The sequence below is a fragment of the Glossina fuscipes genome, unplaced genomic scaffold, assembly GCF_014805625.2.
Source record: "Glossina fuscipes isolate IAEA_lab_2018 unplaced genomic scaffold, Yale_Gfus_2 73, whole genome shotgun sequence".
NCBI lineage: Eukaryota > Metazoa > Arthropoda > Insecta > Diptera > Glossinidae > Glossina > Glossina fuscipes.
The window spans coordinates 505626-521559 of record NW_023998436.1 but is presented as its reverse complement, the minus strand read 5'-3'; the positions used below and the strand labels follow the sequence as shown (position 1 = coordinate 521559).

Below are 15934 nucleotides of genomic sequence, written 5' to 3'. Positions count from 1 at the left end.
TTATCATGCCTTTACAAGATATGGCAAAATCTAGAACAAAGCTACCGAGTCGTCAAATATATGCAATACCCGCGTTTATATATGAAGGTGGACAAAAAAATAGATGCGAGGTGTATTTTACAGTTGTATACCGTAGAAATTGTAAAAGCTCACACAATGTTTTTACAAATTGCAAAATTGCGTATATATTAGAAATGAAAAACTGATAACGAAAATAGCAAAATATATAGAAGTCCATAATTTTTCTCCTTCCTAAGAAATATTATCTCCCACCGACGGGCTTTTTTATATTTCATTTATATTTTATTCATTCATTCCGTTTTGAGAACTCAAAATGAAAACAACATTGACTCGGTTCATTTACGCGTTATTAGTTTGCGTCGGACTCATCGTGTGCTCTAACGCCGATCCACCAAATGTTAAATTAATACAACATTATCTGGAATCACAAAACAATATACGAAGCAATTATTTGAGCGACATCAATGATTCGACTGCCTTGTTTCGCGAGATTGATCGAGAAATTCAAAATTTGATTGAACTGCGATACACTATTCGCCGTCATATAAGGAGCAAAGCTTCCCAAATGCTTGCTAACTCCTTGAACAAAGATGATGAGTCTCAATTGAATTCAGCGCGTCAGGTAGTTGAAACGCTCTTAAAGAAATATGAAATTCCTTTAAGTGAAGACATAGTTCACGATGCTTTAGAAGAAGTTTACAACGAAGTGACACCTACTAAGCTGGTGGATCGTATATGGGATGCTATGCAAATGAATGACAAGCAATCTTTTGAACTGACCGTACGATCACAATTGTCATTATTTTGGTTACATCAAGGCAAAGGTACAGCCGATAGGGATTATTTAAAAAAAGTTAGTTATTATATGTATCAAATTATAAATCATCCTTTATATGCGACAATCGATCAGTCGCTTAAATCCCGTGTGGAAAGGTGCTTACAGCTGCTACCAACTGCTTTGAATAGTCTACTGTTTGCTTCAAAATTCTGTCTAATGAGTGTGCAGCATTCTGAGTATGTTTATACGGCAATGGAAGCTAAACTTGATTCTGATAGCCGTTACATATGGGTTTGGCATGAGAAACGATTTATCGATGACACGGGTCATATTAAAGCCGCAGTATTGAATGACCCAAACCAAGCATTCTCCAATTTAAGAGTAACTCTAACGGGTGTTAAGTATAATCTTTATTATTATCGCAGGTCAAATGGAAATGTTGTCGCTGGTTGGGAATCCTCTGCCCCGCCGCAACAGCATGAATGGGACGTTCAATTGGTGAATGATGATACGGTTGTATTCTCCCAAAACGGTTACTTAATGTGCTCAGGTATTAATCACGATGGCCAGCGGAGGAATATCTATGGATTCCAAGATAACAATCATTCCCCTCAAACTCGTGTCTGCCAGTGGAAAATTGGATCCTGTGATCGTCGTTAATGAGTAAAAATTTCAAATATTCCTTGTATAACACGTAATCTTTATAATGTCAATAAAAATTATGATATAAAATGACGACGTACATCAGCGTTCACACGAAACCTAAATGCATATTTTAGTTGGCTTATTAACCGAAGAAATCAGAGATTTTACGATTCTTAGGAAATCAATATAAACTTTACCTTCGTAGATAAAGATAATTTTTTCAACGTTAAACTGTCTGGTGTCATGAGCCATTGGCGGCTACCTGAGTTAGAGTGGTGCTTTCGTCGCTGACGTTGTATGAGAACGGTAATCGGGTATATTGAAGCCAAATTATAACATTATATGCATTCATTGTATCTGTCCAAGCTTTTTCGAATGCGTAGGAATCGCGCTCTACTAAATCGGGAAGATAAGAAGCTCTTATTCTTTAAAAGGATCAGTCAAATATGTTACTTTTGCCCCGAAGTTGTTGATCATCAACTAGTTTGGGTAGAGCAGAAGTAAAAACATCTTCTTCACAGTTTGGGTATCCAATTTCATCTCCATGAACTTCGATCAAAATTTTGGCTGACGTTCGAAGACATCTTAAACTACTATAAACTCTTCTTTTTTTTTTTTGTATTCGATTTTATGCGAAAGCGTTTTTATTCAATTTGTAGTTCAGCAGCGACGTCATAATATTAAACGTGCCAGCGTTCGTCAATTATACCTTGGGCCCCTAGTGGTACTGTGGCATAGACAGTTGTAACAGCCAGAAGAAGTTGAGGCAGCCCCACCTGTTATTACAATGATCGATATAAATCCGTCTGTTTGTGCGTCCAATGTCTGTCCATGATTTATGGATTCAACTTACAGGTCGTAATTTTCGAGATATTTAATGAAACATTTCTTCCTTTTTTTGTATTATTCTCTGGTATTATTTTGTTCCGATAAGAGAAAAAAAATGTTTATTGAAAAAAATATAAGTAAATTTTTTTTTGCATTTTTTATAATAGCAAGCCGTTCAAATTGTTTTATTTTTGGTTTTTCCCTTCTCTTTCTATCGTTACGGCGCAAGTCTGCTTCCGCTGCCCCTCTACGCTAAAGTTTTATATCAAGTGCCTTGGACGAATGAATGAAATCACCAGAAAGACGATATATGCAGCAAAAAGCATGTGTTATGAAGCTACATTTCTATGTTCGTATGTTAATCGACAAAATATTCAATTCACTCTATTCTGAAGAAAGTTCATCCTCGATCCAAAACAGTTCAGAGTGTAACGAATTCCATCCAAATCTCTCAATGATTGCGCCCTATACCTTGAGAGCAAGAATTTATGGACAGTTTTAACGTGGACAGACAGACAGACAAACGAGAGTCATTTTCTCAGTCCATCGGCATAAGAATCTGTGCGAACTTAATATACCCCTGTCAGCTATTGTGGTACTGCGATCTTGTGGTTGACCACGAGAATGTATGAAGAAACACCAAATGGAAAGACAGAGTTGATTCAGAAAATGATTTTGAAAATTATTCTCTATCGATAAACATAAAAAAACCATGGGCTTATCATAAGTCCTTCTAGGTGTTACATACATTCATATAAACTTAATATACCCTTATATCATAAGTATTGTAAAATATAGCAGGTCCTAGTACAATGCTACCGGAGTGCCAACTATTTGCAATTTCTGAGTTTTTAATATATTATTATTATATTATATATGAGAAATGAAAAACTGATAAGATTTAATTACTAAAAAATATTTTATAAAATTTTTTTATTTCCTAAGAAATATTATCTCCCATCAAAGGGTTTTTATATTTCATTTATATTTTAATCATTCATTCCGTTTTGAGAACTCAAAATGAAAACAACATTGATTCGGTTCATTTACGCGGTATTAGTTTGCCTCGGACTCTTCGTGTGCTCTAACGCCGATCCACCAAATGTTAAATTAATACAACATTATTTGGATTCATACGACAATATACGAAGCAGTTATTTGAGCGACATCAATGATTCGACTGCCTTGTTTCGCGAGATTGATCGAGAAATTCAAAATTTGATGGAACTGCGACATACTGTTCGCCGTCATATAAGGAACAAAGCTTCCCAAATTCTCGCTAACGCGTTGAATGGACACGATGAGTCTCAGTTGAATTCAGCACGTCAAGTAGTTGAAACGCTCTTAAAGAAATATGAAATTCCTTTAAGTGAAGATATAGTTGACGATGCCCTAGTGGAAGTTTATAATGAGGTAAAGCCTGCAAATCTAGTGGATCGTTTATGGTATGCTATGCAAATGAATGATAAGCAATCTTTTGAATTGACCGTACGATCACAATTGTCATTATATTGGTTACACCAAGGCAAGGGCGCGGCCGACAAGGATTATTTTAATAAAGTTAGTTACTATTTTAATAAAATTATAAATCATCCTTTATATGCGACAATTGATGAGTCACTTAGATCCCGCATGGAAAAGTCTTTAAACCTACTACCGAGCGCTTTCAAAAGTTTACTATCTGATGCAAAATTCTGTCTAATGAATGTAGCGCATTCTGAATATGTGTATACGGCTTTGGGTGGTAGACCTGATTCTGGTAGTCGTCGCATATGGGTTTGGCATGAGAAGCGATTTATCGATGACTCGGGCCATATTAAAGCCGCAGTAGTGAATGACCCAAATCAACTACTCGCCAATTTAAGAGTGACTTTAAGGGGAATCAAATTTAATGTCTACTATTATCGCACAGTGTCAAATGGAAATATTATCGCTGCTTGGGATTCCAACGCACCACCGCAGCATCATGAATGGGACGTTCAATTGGTGAATGATGATACAATTGCATTCTCACAAAACGGTTACATAATGTGCTCGGGTGTCAATCACGATCGCGAGAGGAGGAATGTCTATGGGTTCAAAGATAACGAGCATTCCTCTCAAACGAGTGTCTGCCAGTGGAAGATTGGATCTTGTGATCGTCGTTAATGAATACAAATGAAAAATATTCCTTATGTAAGATGAAATCTGTTTTTAATTTGAATAAAAGTTATGATATAGGCGTTAAATTCACGCATTTTTTTGACAAGTACGGAATCACGCGGACCTTTGAATGGCTTTAATTTACGAAAGTAAAGATAGTTCATCTCATCCATCACTAGTTACGAAAAGTAATATTAGGTCAAAGTATGCATAAATAGTTATGGACTATATCTTGTTTTACAAGTTCCTAGGGTAACTGGGGAATGCTACTGTAATATAGCTAACTGAGAAAATCACAGATTTTACTATCCTTAGGAATTGAATGCACATGTTTTGCTCTAAGCTAAACAAACCTGTTGCAACGTAAAGCCTTCTGGTGGCATTACCTATTGGTGATTATCTAAGCTGCAACGCTACATTCTTTTCTCATGTTGCATGATAATGACAATCAGGCGTACTGGAACGAAATTATAGCGTATAGGAATGCATACCTTGTATGGGTGCAAACTTTCCTGAATGGGGAATAACCACACTCCGGGTAAAAAACGCTTATTGTTTAAAAAGATCAGTCAAATATTTACTTTTCCCTAAAATTTTTGATCATCAATCAATTTGCGCAGAGAAGCAGAAACGACATCTTTCGGAAAGCCAAATGCGACAAATTGATGACTTGAGCCATCGACGACATTTGAAGTTTTATACGAACTGTCCAAAACTGTTTTTAGTTGATTTGTACTACAGCAACGTCTAAAGATCAGATGTACTGATATTCTTTCATTATACCCTACATCATTAGGGAAATTAAATTTGTACGGACGATTGTAACACCCAGGAGCATTTGAGATAGGACAAATTTTTATTATACAAATCGAATCAGAATCATTTTCTAGTTTGGTCGAAGTTTGTTTGACCATCTGTCCATCTGAAGTCTATCCATGCAAATTTGTGTTCAATCTACACAGGTCGCAATTTTTGAGATATTTTGATGAAATCTGGTAAAATCACGCTGTTGTAAATGGTTCGGATCGGATCATTTTTTCGACCACTGACCAAGTTATTTTGATTAGTTGTTACAAAAAAGACTATTAAAAGTTGTTAGAGTTACTAATTGTATTTCGTCATTCTAAATTGTTATGAAACCTTTGGTTAAGCTGCGGGAGTTTTTCGCACCTTCCTTCGTGTAATTTCTCCTATGAAAACTGAGACTTTATATGGTAAAAAGATCTAATTTTAATAAAAATATTTCGTGTTGTGAAGACTAACCATACTCAATTTCGATCTCGTAGGTCTATGGGTTGGATCCTCAACCTATATAAAGGTTCTAATGAAAAATAAGGGGTTGTATGCCAAAAAAGTCCAAACTTTTAATATTATGTGACGAAAACTTGTCCTTAGTAGATTAACCAGCAACTTCGATCACAGAGATCTATTTTTTTGATGCGATCGTATATAGGGGCTCTCGTGAAAGCAAGCCTTCCTCTTACAGCGACAAAGCCTCATTTATGATTTGCTATAAAAAAAGCCACTAGAAAATAATAGCATCTTTGAAAAATAAACTAAGTTTGCTAAATTGAGTTTTTTCGTTTCCCTCAACACGGTGGCTTTCAAGAAAATTATGCCTTTGCATAAATCTGACGCATAATTTTTGGTGTATGGCTAAAGAAACGACTGCACAAGGCGAAGTGGTGTAGGGTATCTAATGTTCAACCTTGCCCAACTACAGCATTCTTAATTGTTTTTAGAGAGTTTACATTGGCTGCTCAGAGAGGTGCTTCGCGTTAATAGCAACAATGAGCAAGTCTTTGCTGCCTGCTGATCTGGATGAAGTCCATTTATTATAAATTTTCATGCAAGCGTACGAATTTTGCAGAATTGCGGTTAAAGTATGTATCTATTTTACGATCTTCGATGCATATCTCTTTGTATTAAGAATATCCAGCTAATATAAAATATCCCATATAGCGGACATTTATAAACGGTTAGGAATCTATGATACATTTCCTCAGAAGCGAATTTTTATAAATTTAGTTTTGCATTAAAATATCCAATAAAATTTTGCACAAAAGCAACTATCAGCTCCGGAAATACGCGTACGTTTCATTTAATTTAAAAATAAATCCTAGTGTGCCAAACTTATGTCATTCATGAGTTTTTTTATGTATTGAAAAGGAAAAATATTTACAATTTTTTTATTTCCTAATATGAATTATCTTAAACCGACAAGGTTTATATATTATTTATTATACCCTACTATTGGTACCGCGACATATAAAATTTATGCAGACGTATGCAACACCCGGAATTATTTGAAGTAGATCCACCTTTCATTATACCGATTGATTCAGCATCACTTTCGAAATCTGTTTAAGCTTGTCTGACCGTCTGTCCATTTGTTTACCTTGTTTTTTTTTGTTCAACATATAGGCCGCACTTTTCGAGATATTTTGATGAAATTTGGTACAACGACTTTCTTTGACGAATACTATTGAAACCCTTTCGGATTGGAAGACTTTTTCGACCACTACTCATGTAAAGCCTTATTTAGGCAAGTCGTTATATGAACAACTATATTAAAGGCAATGGGGTAGAGTATTTAAAAGTGAACTGTGTTACACTATAGTGTTATCAACTTTTTATTTACAACGTGTTTAATATTTTATTAGAAGCAATTCATAATTTATTCCATTCTGAGAAGTCAAAATGCGAACAACATCGACTCGGTTTAATAACGCGTTATTAGTTGGCGTCGTGCTCATTGTATGGTCTATGGCTCAGTCGCCAAACTTTAAATTAATACAGCATTATCTGGAATCATATACCGACATACGGAACAATTATTTGGATGAGATCAGTAGATCGACGGACCTACTCCTCGAGATTGATCAAGAAATTCAAAATATAATCGATCTACGGCACTCTATTCGCCAAAATATAAAAAGCAAAAATGCTCAAATTCTTGCCAACTCCTTGAAGGAAGATGATGAATCTCAATTGAATTCATCGCGTCAAGAGATTGAAACACTACTAAAGAAATATGAAATGCCCTTAATTGAAGATATAGTTCACGATGCTCTAGCAGAAGTCTGCAACGAAGTAAAGCCTACGAACCTAGCGGATCGTATGTGGGATGCTGTGCAAATGAATGATAAGCAGTCTTTTGAATTGGCCATAAGATCTCAGATGACATTATTTTGGTTGCATCAAGACAGAGAGAATTCCGATAAGGGCTACATCAAAGAAGTTAGTTATTATTTCAATAAAATTGTAAATCATCCTTTTTATGCGACACTCGATGAGACGCTTAAATATCAAATGGAAAAATGTGTTAATCTACTACCAAGTGCTTTCAAAAGTTTACTGTTTGATACAAACTTCTGTCTAATGAGTGCAGCGCATTCTGAATATATATACACAGCCATAGAAGCTAAAATTAATTCCGATAGCCGTTACATATGGGTTTGGCATGAGAAGCTATTTATCGATGACACAGGTCATATCAAAGCCGCGATAGTAGACGACCCGAATCAAGCACTCTCCAATTTACGAGTAACTCTAAAGGGAGTTAAATACAATCTGTTCTATTATCGTATAGTATCAAATGGAAATGTTGTCGCTGGTTGGGAATCCACTGCCCCACCCCAGCATCACGAATGGGACGTTCAATTGATGAATGATGATACGGTTGTATTCTCACAAAACGGTTACATAATGTGCTCGGGTGCAAACCACGATGCTGAGAGGAGGAATGTCTACGGATTCAAAGATAACGAACATTCCTCGCAAACAAGTGAATGCCAATGGAAGATTGGAATTTGTGATCGCCGCTAAAGAAATAAGAATTGAAAATACTAAGAAATTTTTTTAAATTTCATATAAAAGACGAAGAAGTCTTTTCATTTCAATACAAGTTGAGATACAAGTTATCGCTCAGGTCTCCTACAAGAGAGTTAGACGCAAATTTCAAATGCCTACGAAACTACAAAGTATCTTGAAAGAGTTAAACCGACGAAAGTGTAGGTACTTCAATTTCTTATCAGTTGAGCGACCAATATATAGATAAAATAGCTGTACGTATAACAAATCGCTAAGGCAATAGTGTTTTTTGAATTGTGCAATGCTATTACGATTAAATAAAAAAGAAGGAAATAGAAAGAAAGAAAGTATCATTCTGGGGAACCGAACATACATACAGAAATTTTTCACTTAGTACTTTGTAAGGTGGTCTTTTTCTATCCCCGATGTGTGAGTCAGCTCAGACGTGCCAGGGTCTATCTTATCAGAAATTTTTATTACGGAGGGTGTCGCCCTTTTTCTTTTGTCAATGGAAACACTTTCTCCGTTTTACTTAACCTCGATTTTATTCGCGTAGTACAAAACGATTATTCTAATGCTCGATATGCACCCGTAGTAAACGCTAAACACTCTCTTTGAGGATGAGACCACCTTTTCTCTTTCACCTAATCTTTCTCTTAAATTCCCTCAAAGTGCGGCCGACGGTGAGTCAGTCAGTGAAACGCACACACATCACAGACGGAGCAGAGAAAAGAAAATCCAGGATCCCGCTTTTATCTTCTTACTAACTCTCTAAGTTCAAGAGCAAGGCTACAGGATTTCCTCTTATGGCTAGTTTTCGAGTGCTATTTATGCTATGACAGCCAGGGTTGCTGTATGCCCCTTAATTTAGTAAGAATACAGAGGACATATCAGTGGGTGATGTGTTATCCAGAGTGGATAAAGTATATTCGTGTATCTAAATGAACTTAAATGAACTTAATATTTGCATATTCTTTATCAATTCATTTTGAAGCAATCCATTCACATTCCTATAGATATGACTGGTTTCTTATTGCTTCGGCAATCATCTCTGCAGCGCTGCCATGATCGATTGCGCTACTTGCAGCTGCAACGCTACTGCTTGCATTGCTCCCGCCAACTGTGTTGCCCCCAGTCGTGTCGACTGCACTGCCGTCCAGACCACCAGGCCATCAACTCTATTCTTCTTCTCCTTCTACTCCTATTTCTATCTATACTCCCATTTCTATTTATAATAGTAGAACTAGAAATAGACGAATGAACGTCACAGTGGCGGTGCGCAGTAAAAGTAGAAATAGGAGTTTTCAGCTCCATCATATCCCAATTGTCGGTTTTGGGTTGGCCAAGTTGCCAGATATATTGCAAAATGTTGACAATTTAGAATAAATAATTTTGACTGACACATGATTTCTTAAAGCAAGTAAATTCAGTTTGGGAGTCCCTACAATAGCAACGTCGTTCTCTTTCTCTTTTCTCACTTCATCTCAACGATTACCTTGTTACGCCTACAGGTAACATTTCCTGATGTATTTCAAAAAAGAATATTTAAGTACAATTTGCTATGACTTGGAATTACTCTCAAATACCTCTCAAATATAGACTAAAATCGCGCAAAGTTACAAAGATGAGCCTGCATATTTATAAACATAGCCGGCTCGAGATCATACATGGGGTGGCGGGGAAATAAATTAAGGGACTGCGACTGCGATAGAAGTGGATCTAGAAATAGAACAACAGATGGCCCAACCGGGATGTCGCCGTGCACTGAGCATCTGCCGTGGGCAGCGCAGTCACTAGGTGTAGCGCGGTCGTCAGGTGCAGTATATGCAGAGCTGCAGCGCTGCACTTAGCTGAATGCATGTGCTAGCTTAGGTCATCAACTTCTTCTGTGGCCCAAGTCTGGCAAAAAAAGTCGGTCATCCCGCAAAAGGTAAAAGGAATGATAAACTTAACTGCTACCCGCAATTGTTAAATAAACCAAAAATATTGCTTCTCTTTTAGCACAGTTGAAAAACAAAAGTTAAGGGAGCTTTCTAGAAAGATCAAGAGACGTTAGTAAACGATAAATGACTTTTTTAGAAAATTTAAGAATTTAAGAATTAAGAAAATTAAGAATTTAAGAATTGTTAATAACAAAAGAAAGGCAAAGATTTAAACTAAATACGACTTCAGTATGAGCAGCCAGTCAGCAAAATTTCTATGAAACTAATCTTCTATTCTACTTGTAAATAGTGTTGTTTGCATTTTTAAATTCACCCCTACTGACGCTTTTTCTCTATCTTTATACTTTGATGCATAGTTTCAAGAAAAGTGATTAGCACTAAGTTTAACAATAAATAAATAACATGCTTACAGCTGATCAACTAAACGATGTATTATTTTATACCGAACATTCATTGAAAGCAGTCGCCATGAGAAGTGTACGAGTCAATTGCGCTTTTCTCGTTTTCACAGTTTGTATAAATTTTATAAAATGCAATGAAAAGAACGGCGGAGGTAGTGGAACCAATACAACAGTAAAAAATCAGGAAATATCGGCAGTCGCATCAGATGAAATTTTTGGTAAATTGGTTGACATAATGTGGAAAATATATCAATCGAATGAACCGGAAAGTTTCGAAGTTATGTCAAGAGCTCAACTGATGTTATTTCAGCTTTACGAAGATAGACAAAAAATCGATCAACAATATCCGAAGAAACTAGCTTATTATTTTTATAAAATCCTAAAGCATCCACTCTATGGCGGCTTGGACAATGCGCTTAGATCGAGATTAGATAATGCAATCGTTAGATTACCGCATGGTTATAAGGCACTATTATTCCAACCGCATTTTTGTCTAATGAATGTTGCATACGAGGAATACATTTACACGGCTATTCAAGCAAAACTTGATCCGGAAAACCGTTTCCTTTGGGTATGGTACGAGAAGAAATTCATCGACGATACTGGTCACATTAAAGCTGAGCTGATTGAGCCGTCAAATGGTAATGCGTTCGATTTTAAAGTCAAGTTAACCGGAATAAGATTCAATTTACCATATCATCGTTTGGACTATCATCAATTTGCTATAGTTGGTTGGCAAGGATACGGACAGCCCGAGAACTATCATTGGGATTTTCAATTTGTTGATAATGATGTAATTGTTTTTGAACAAGACGGTTTCACGATGTGCGTCGGTGATAATCAAGATACGGAGAGACGTAACGTGTATGGATTTATGGATAACGAGCATACTGCTAAAGATGCTATTTGCCAATGGAAAATTGGAAGTTGTGATCGTCGATAAAAACTAAGAAAAAATAGTATATTTTTAATCGTTATAAAATCAACTTAATTGCTTTCACGTTTCATAGAACTAATTGAAAATAACAGATTAGTTGAGTTGAAATAAATATATATAAACATAAGTACAGTGAAGTCTTTCTAAGCAACACATGTCACGATGACGTTTCAACCTGTTCTATACAGATGTCAAAACGGAAACACTTAAATATAATTAACATGATACGTATATGGATATATGGGCATTACATGTGTATTTTTATACTTAGTAAAAATTTTAAACAATGTAACGTTTTTTTTACAGTGAAATAAAGATGATAAAAAAAAAAAAAAAACGTAAAAGTAATCATGTCTTATTATTTCGCCTGCCTGTCAAACAATGCATTTCACATATTAAAGCAGACAAAAACACTACAGTGGAACACAGTCCACTATTTACTTGATACAAATGTTCATACTAAGACTTTTCAAAATAAGGCGTGCTTTAGGAAGTAGTTGAAAAAGTGTTTCTACCCGGGACATTTCCCATAGTATTGGTTCTTAGAACAAAATAGATGCGTGTATCAAATGTTATTAAAATATCTCAAGGTTTGTGTTGAACACAGAAATTCAAAGCGGACAGGAAGTAACTCTGAATCGATGGATGGGTCTATCTTAAGTTTTTCTTGTTGTTGTACATAGGCGCATAAACTTATTATGTTCCGTACCACAAATGGTGCAGGGTATAAAAATATTGTGTGCATAAGTAAAAGCTACGCGTACTTCTGTAATTTGGAAAGGTGAGGAGGGTATTTTTGTCATCTAGAAAAATTTTTACTATGCATTTTAATCAAAGTATTGTCCAACTATTGGTTTCGATCTTTCTCCATCTTTCAGACAATTCTCAAATTCCACTTCGAAAAAATATTACGCCTACATTTAGATATCGTCACAAAAATCGTCCCAGATATGTCTTCGTTGCTCAAGATTGAATCGCTTACTCTTTGGGAGGAATATTTTGGTCGCTTATAAGACGGGCTTTTAACTTACGGCGTAAGCATGTACTAATGCTTTGCTGCTACTATGGCACGCTACAGAGGGAGGGAATTCATTTAGAACTTGTGCTTTCACGTAGTTTAAGCAAAAAATTTATGTCCCTGCTCTCTGTGCCCGCCCCGCAAGTATTGCAACAACCACAATTCCTACTAATACTACTAAAAGTTTGTCTCTGATTGCACTTAAAATACAATACTAATAAATAATACTAACATTCCGCAGTAATAACCTATTGTAGATGAGGTGGTAAGTCGACCCAATAGTTTTTACATGTTTTTTAATCCATTTATCATATCTGTAATGATAAGATTTCGATAGTCACAGGGCTATACATTCAGAAACATTCCTGGTCGTTCGGCCACTATAACGACGTTCGAACAAAAGGGCATAACTAAATTGAGCCAAGTCAAAGCTACAAAAGAACTGGAGTCGTATTATTATATCTTTGGAAGGTATCACTGCAAGCCCAACATAACTTGTTTCCTTCTCTAATTCTTAAAGAATAAAAAGAAAGAAAGTTTAAGAAAAGAAAGTGAAGAAAAAGAACAACAAAGAAACTTTTCTTTAAAATTCCAAAAAATCTTGCTGCATATTATATGCACAATAAAATGCAATTAAAAACATTTGTAAAAAATTTTTATTTAAACCTTTAGCAATTTGGTTAAACTGAATTAATTTAAACTGAAAACTAATCCAATCATTAATTACATTAAGTTTTCAACTCAAGATCTTTATTTTAATCGTCAAATATTCAATGACTATCTCTCATCGCATTATGAAGTGGAGATATAATTATGATATAATTTATAACGCATGACAGTGTGGGAGAAATTTGCAAATGATAATCAAGCCACGCAACGAAACAAATAAATCGTTTTAGTATATAAACCATCACATTTGCGATCGAAAGAAATATCTTCAGCTGCTTATTTAAAGAACGCTAAACAATAAAATGTTATTTCGCCGTAAATAGATACTCAGTATAAAAATACTCATATATACTCACATACGTATCATGTTAATAATAGTAAAATGTTTGTGATTTGACATTTGTATAAAACAGGTTGATTCGTCATCATGACATGTGTTGCTTAGAAAGACTTCACCGAACTTAGCTTTACATTTTTTTTTTTTTTTTTGAAACTTAACTGTGAATTCTTGGAAACGTGGAAACAATTAACTTTATCAATAACTGAAAAGTTTTCTTTTTCTCGCTTATTACCGGCGATCGCAAATTCCAATTTTCCATTGACATATAGCGTCTTTAGCAGTTTGCTCATTATCCATGAATCCATATAGGTTACGTGTCTCCGGATTATAATTATCACCAGTACACATTGTGAAACCGTCTTGTTGAAGAACGAGTACATCTTTATCAACGAATTGAAAATCCCAATGATCGTTCTCGGGGTCTCCTGCTCCTTGCCAACCAACTATAGCAAACTGATGATAGTCCAAACGATGAAATAGTAAATTGTCTCTTACTCCGGTTAGTTTGACTTTAAAATCAAATGCGTTACCATTTGACGGCTCGATAATTTCAGCTTTAATATGACCAGCATCGTCGATGAATTTCTTCTCGTGCCACACCCATATAAAACGGTTTTCCAAATCAAGTTTTGCTTCTTGAGCGATGCAAATGTATTCTTCGTATGCAACATTCATTAGACAAAAAGGCGGTTGAAATAATAGAGTCTTATAATCATGCGGTAATCTAGCAATTGCGCTATCTAATCTCACTTTAAGCGCATTGTCTAAGTCGGCATAGAGAGGATGCTTCAAGATTTTATAAAAATAATAAGCTATTTTCTTCGGGTATTGCTGATCGATTTTTTGTCTACCTTCGTAAACGCGGAACAGCATGAGTTGAGCTCTTAACATAAGTTCGAAACTTTCCGGTTCATCCATTTGAAATATTTTCCACAAAATATCAACCAGTTTACTCGGTGTTTGGTCACTGAAAACTTCACTTAATGCATAGTACAGAATGTCCTCTGTTAAAGATGTTTCCTGATTTTTGGATAAAGTTTTTACTGCTGAACTGATTTCATTACCTTCGCCAGTTAGAGACTTGGTCAACATTTTAGCGTTTTTCTCTTGGATAAAGCTGCGCACATTATTAGTCAATTGATTTAAATGCCGTGTCTCACTTTGCAGTTTGTTATAAAAATCCATAGCGTTATTGGTATCTTCTGACTTTTCGTATCGTATGTCGCTCCATAAGTTAGAGTAACATATTCGTACATGATCGTTGCAATCCGCGCTGACTGTATAGTGTATAAGATTTATGCAAACCACGAAAGTAACAAAGGCGTGATTGACTCGTATGCTTCTCATGATGACTGCTTCTAACTGCAAGTTCGGTGTAAATATGAATAAAATATCTTACTATCAGTAAGTTATAAGTAAGTAATTTTTTATTCTTAGCGTTAACGACTTTTCTCAAATACAATTAGAGAGAGAGCGAAGAAGAGCGTTTGATAGTGTAAACTACACTGCATACTAAGACTGAAGATCATTTTTAGTGAAATTTGTTCATCGAGTCCACTTTCTTTTCTGTCTCAATCCGTATTGTTTTATAACGAATCTGTAATGCCAGTTTTTGCTTTCATGTGCTTTTAACCCATGTAAAAATTAAATAGAATTTTTGGGTATTTGAGAACTTCGCAGACGTTCGAACAGGTAGGCGTAACTAAAGTGAACCAAATCAAAAGTATAAAAAAACTTAAGACAAATTATTACATCTTTTAAGTAATGAGGCGACCAAACTTCTAGTATCTTTTAATTCTTATAACATGGAAATCTGTAGAAAAATAACAACAAAGACACTTTCCCTAATTTTAAGATTTCGAAAAATAGTCCTATACAAAATAAATTCCGAATAAAAACTTCTTAATAAATGCTTCATTTACACCTCTAGTAGCTTGGTTAAGCGTTTATATTAATTAAATCCTTTTTCAATACTTAATCAGCTTAACTTTCAACACTAGATCTCTATTTTAGTCCTCAAATATTCAATGAAAGTCTTTTTATCGCATCGTAAACTGGCGAAATAGTTATGATAGAATTTTTATCGCACGATAACAGCGCGCTCTCATACGGCGTAGCGTGAGAGAAATTTGTTATTGATAATCATAACACCTTTAAATATATCACACTAAATAATAAAACACGATTATTTTTACGTATTTTTCATATCATCTTTATTTCAATGTAAAAAAAATGTTATTACGTTGTAAATATATACTAAGTATAAAAATACTCATGTAATGTCCACATATATCTGCATACGTATTATGTTAATTATATTGAAGTGTTCATGCTTTGATTTCTGTATAGAACAGGTTGATACGTCATCATGACATGTGTTGCTTAGAAAAACTTCAAGC

General features: G+C 35.2%; 5 protein-coding genes across 5 annotated transcripts; 4 read left to right on the top strand and 1 right to left on the bottom strand.

Moving 5' to 3' along the window:
• The first annotated feature begins 316 nt into the window (after positions 1-316).
• On the top strand, positions 317-1550 carry LOC119638125. Its single transcript, XM_038034755.1, has one exon. The coding sequence runs from the start codon at positions 335-337 to the stop codon at positions 1457-1459; it is 1125 nt and encodes a 374-aa protein (XP_037890683.1). The 5' UTR covers positions 317-334; the 3' UTR covers positions 1460-1550.
• Positions 1551-3269: 1719 nt separating this feature from the next.
• Positions 3270-4470, top strand: LOC119638126. Its single transcript, XM_038034756.1, has one exon. It carries the CDS (start codon positions 3293-3295, stop codon positions 4418-4420), a length of 1128 nt encoding a protein of 375 aa, XP_037890684.1. The 5' UTR covers positions 3270-3292; the 3' UTR covers positions 4421-4470.
• A 2644-nt stretch (positions 4471-7114) lies between these two features.
• On the top strand, positions 7115-8242 carry LOC119638089. Its single transcript, XM_038034714.1, has one exon. The coding sequence runs from the start codon at positions 7115-7117 to the stop codon at positions 8240-8242; it is 1128 nt and encodes a 375-aa protein (XP_037890642.1).
• Positions 8243-10572: 2330 nt separating this feature from the next.
• Positions 10573-11514, top strand: LOC119638088. Its single transcript, XM_038034713.1, has one exon. The coding sequence runs from the start codon at positions 10573-10575 to the stop codon at positions 11512-11514; it is 942 nt and encodes a 313-aa protein (XP_037890641.1).
• A 1977-nt stretch (positions 11515-13491) lies between these two features.
• On the bottom strand, positions 13492-14882 carry LOC119638087. The gene has a single exon (XM_038034712.1). The coding sequence runs from the start codon at positions 14880-14882 to the stop codon at positions 13764-13766; it is 1119 nt and encodes a 372-aa protein (XP_037890640.1). The 3' UTR covers positions 13492-13763.
• Between the last annotated feature and the right edge of the window lie 1052 nt (positions 14883-15934).

What these genes read in the sequence shown, in the direction of transcription:
- LOC119638089 (XM_038034714.1), top strand. Translation starts at nt 7,115, where the DNA reads ATGCGAACAACATCGACTCGGTTTAATAACGCGTTATTAGTTGGCGTC.
- LOC119638125 (XM_038034755.1), top strand. Translation starts at nt 335, where the DNA reads ATGAAAACAACATTGACTCGGTTCATTTACGCGTTATTAGTTTGCGTC.
- LOC119638087 (XM_038034712.1), bottom strand. Translation starts at nt 14,882, where the DNA reads ATGAGAAGCATACGAGTCAATCACGCCTTTGTTACTTTCGTGGTTTGC.
- LOC119638126 (XM_038034756.1), top strand. Translation starts at nt 3,293, where the DNA reads ATGAAAACAACATTGATTCGGTTCATTTACGCGGTATTAGTTTGCCTC.
- LOC119638088 (XM_038034713.1), top strand. Translation starts at nt 10,573, where the DNA reads ATGCTTACAGCTGATCAACTAAACGATGTATTATTTTATACCGAACAT.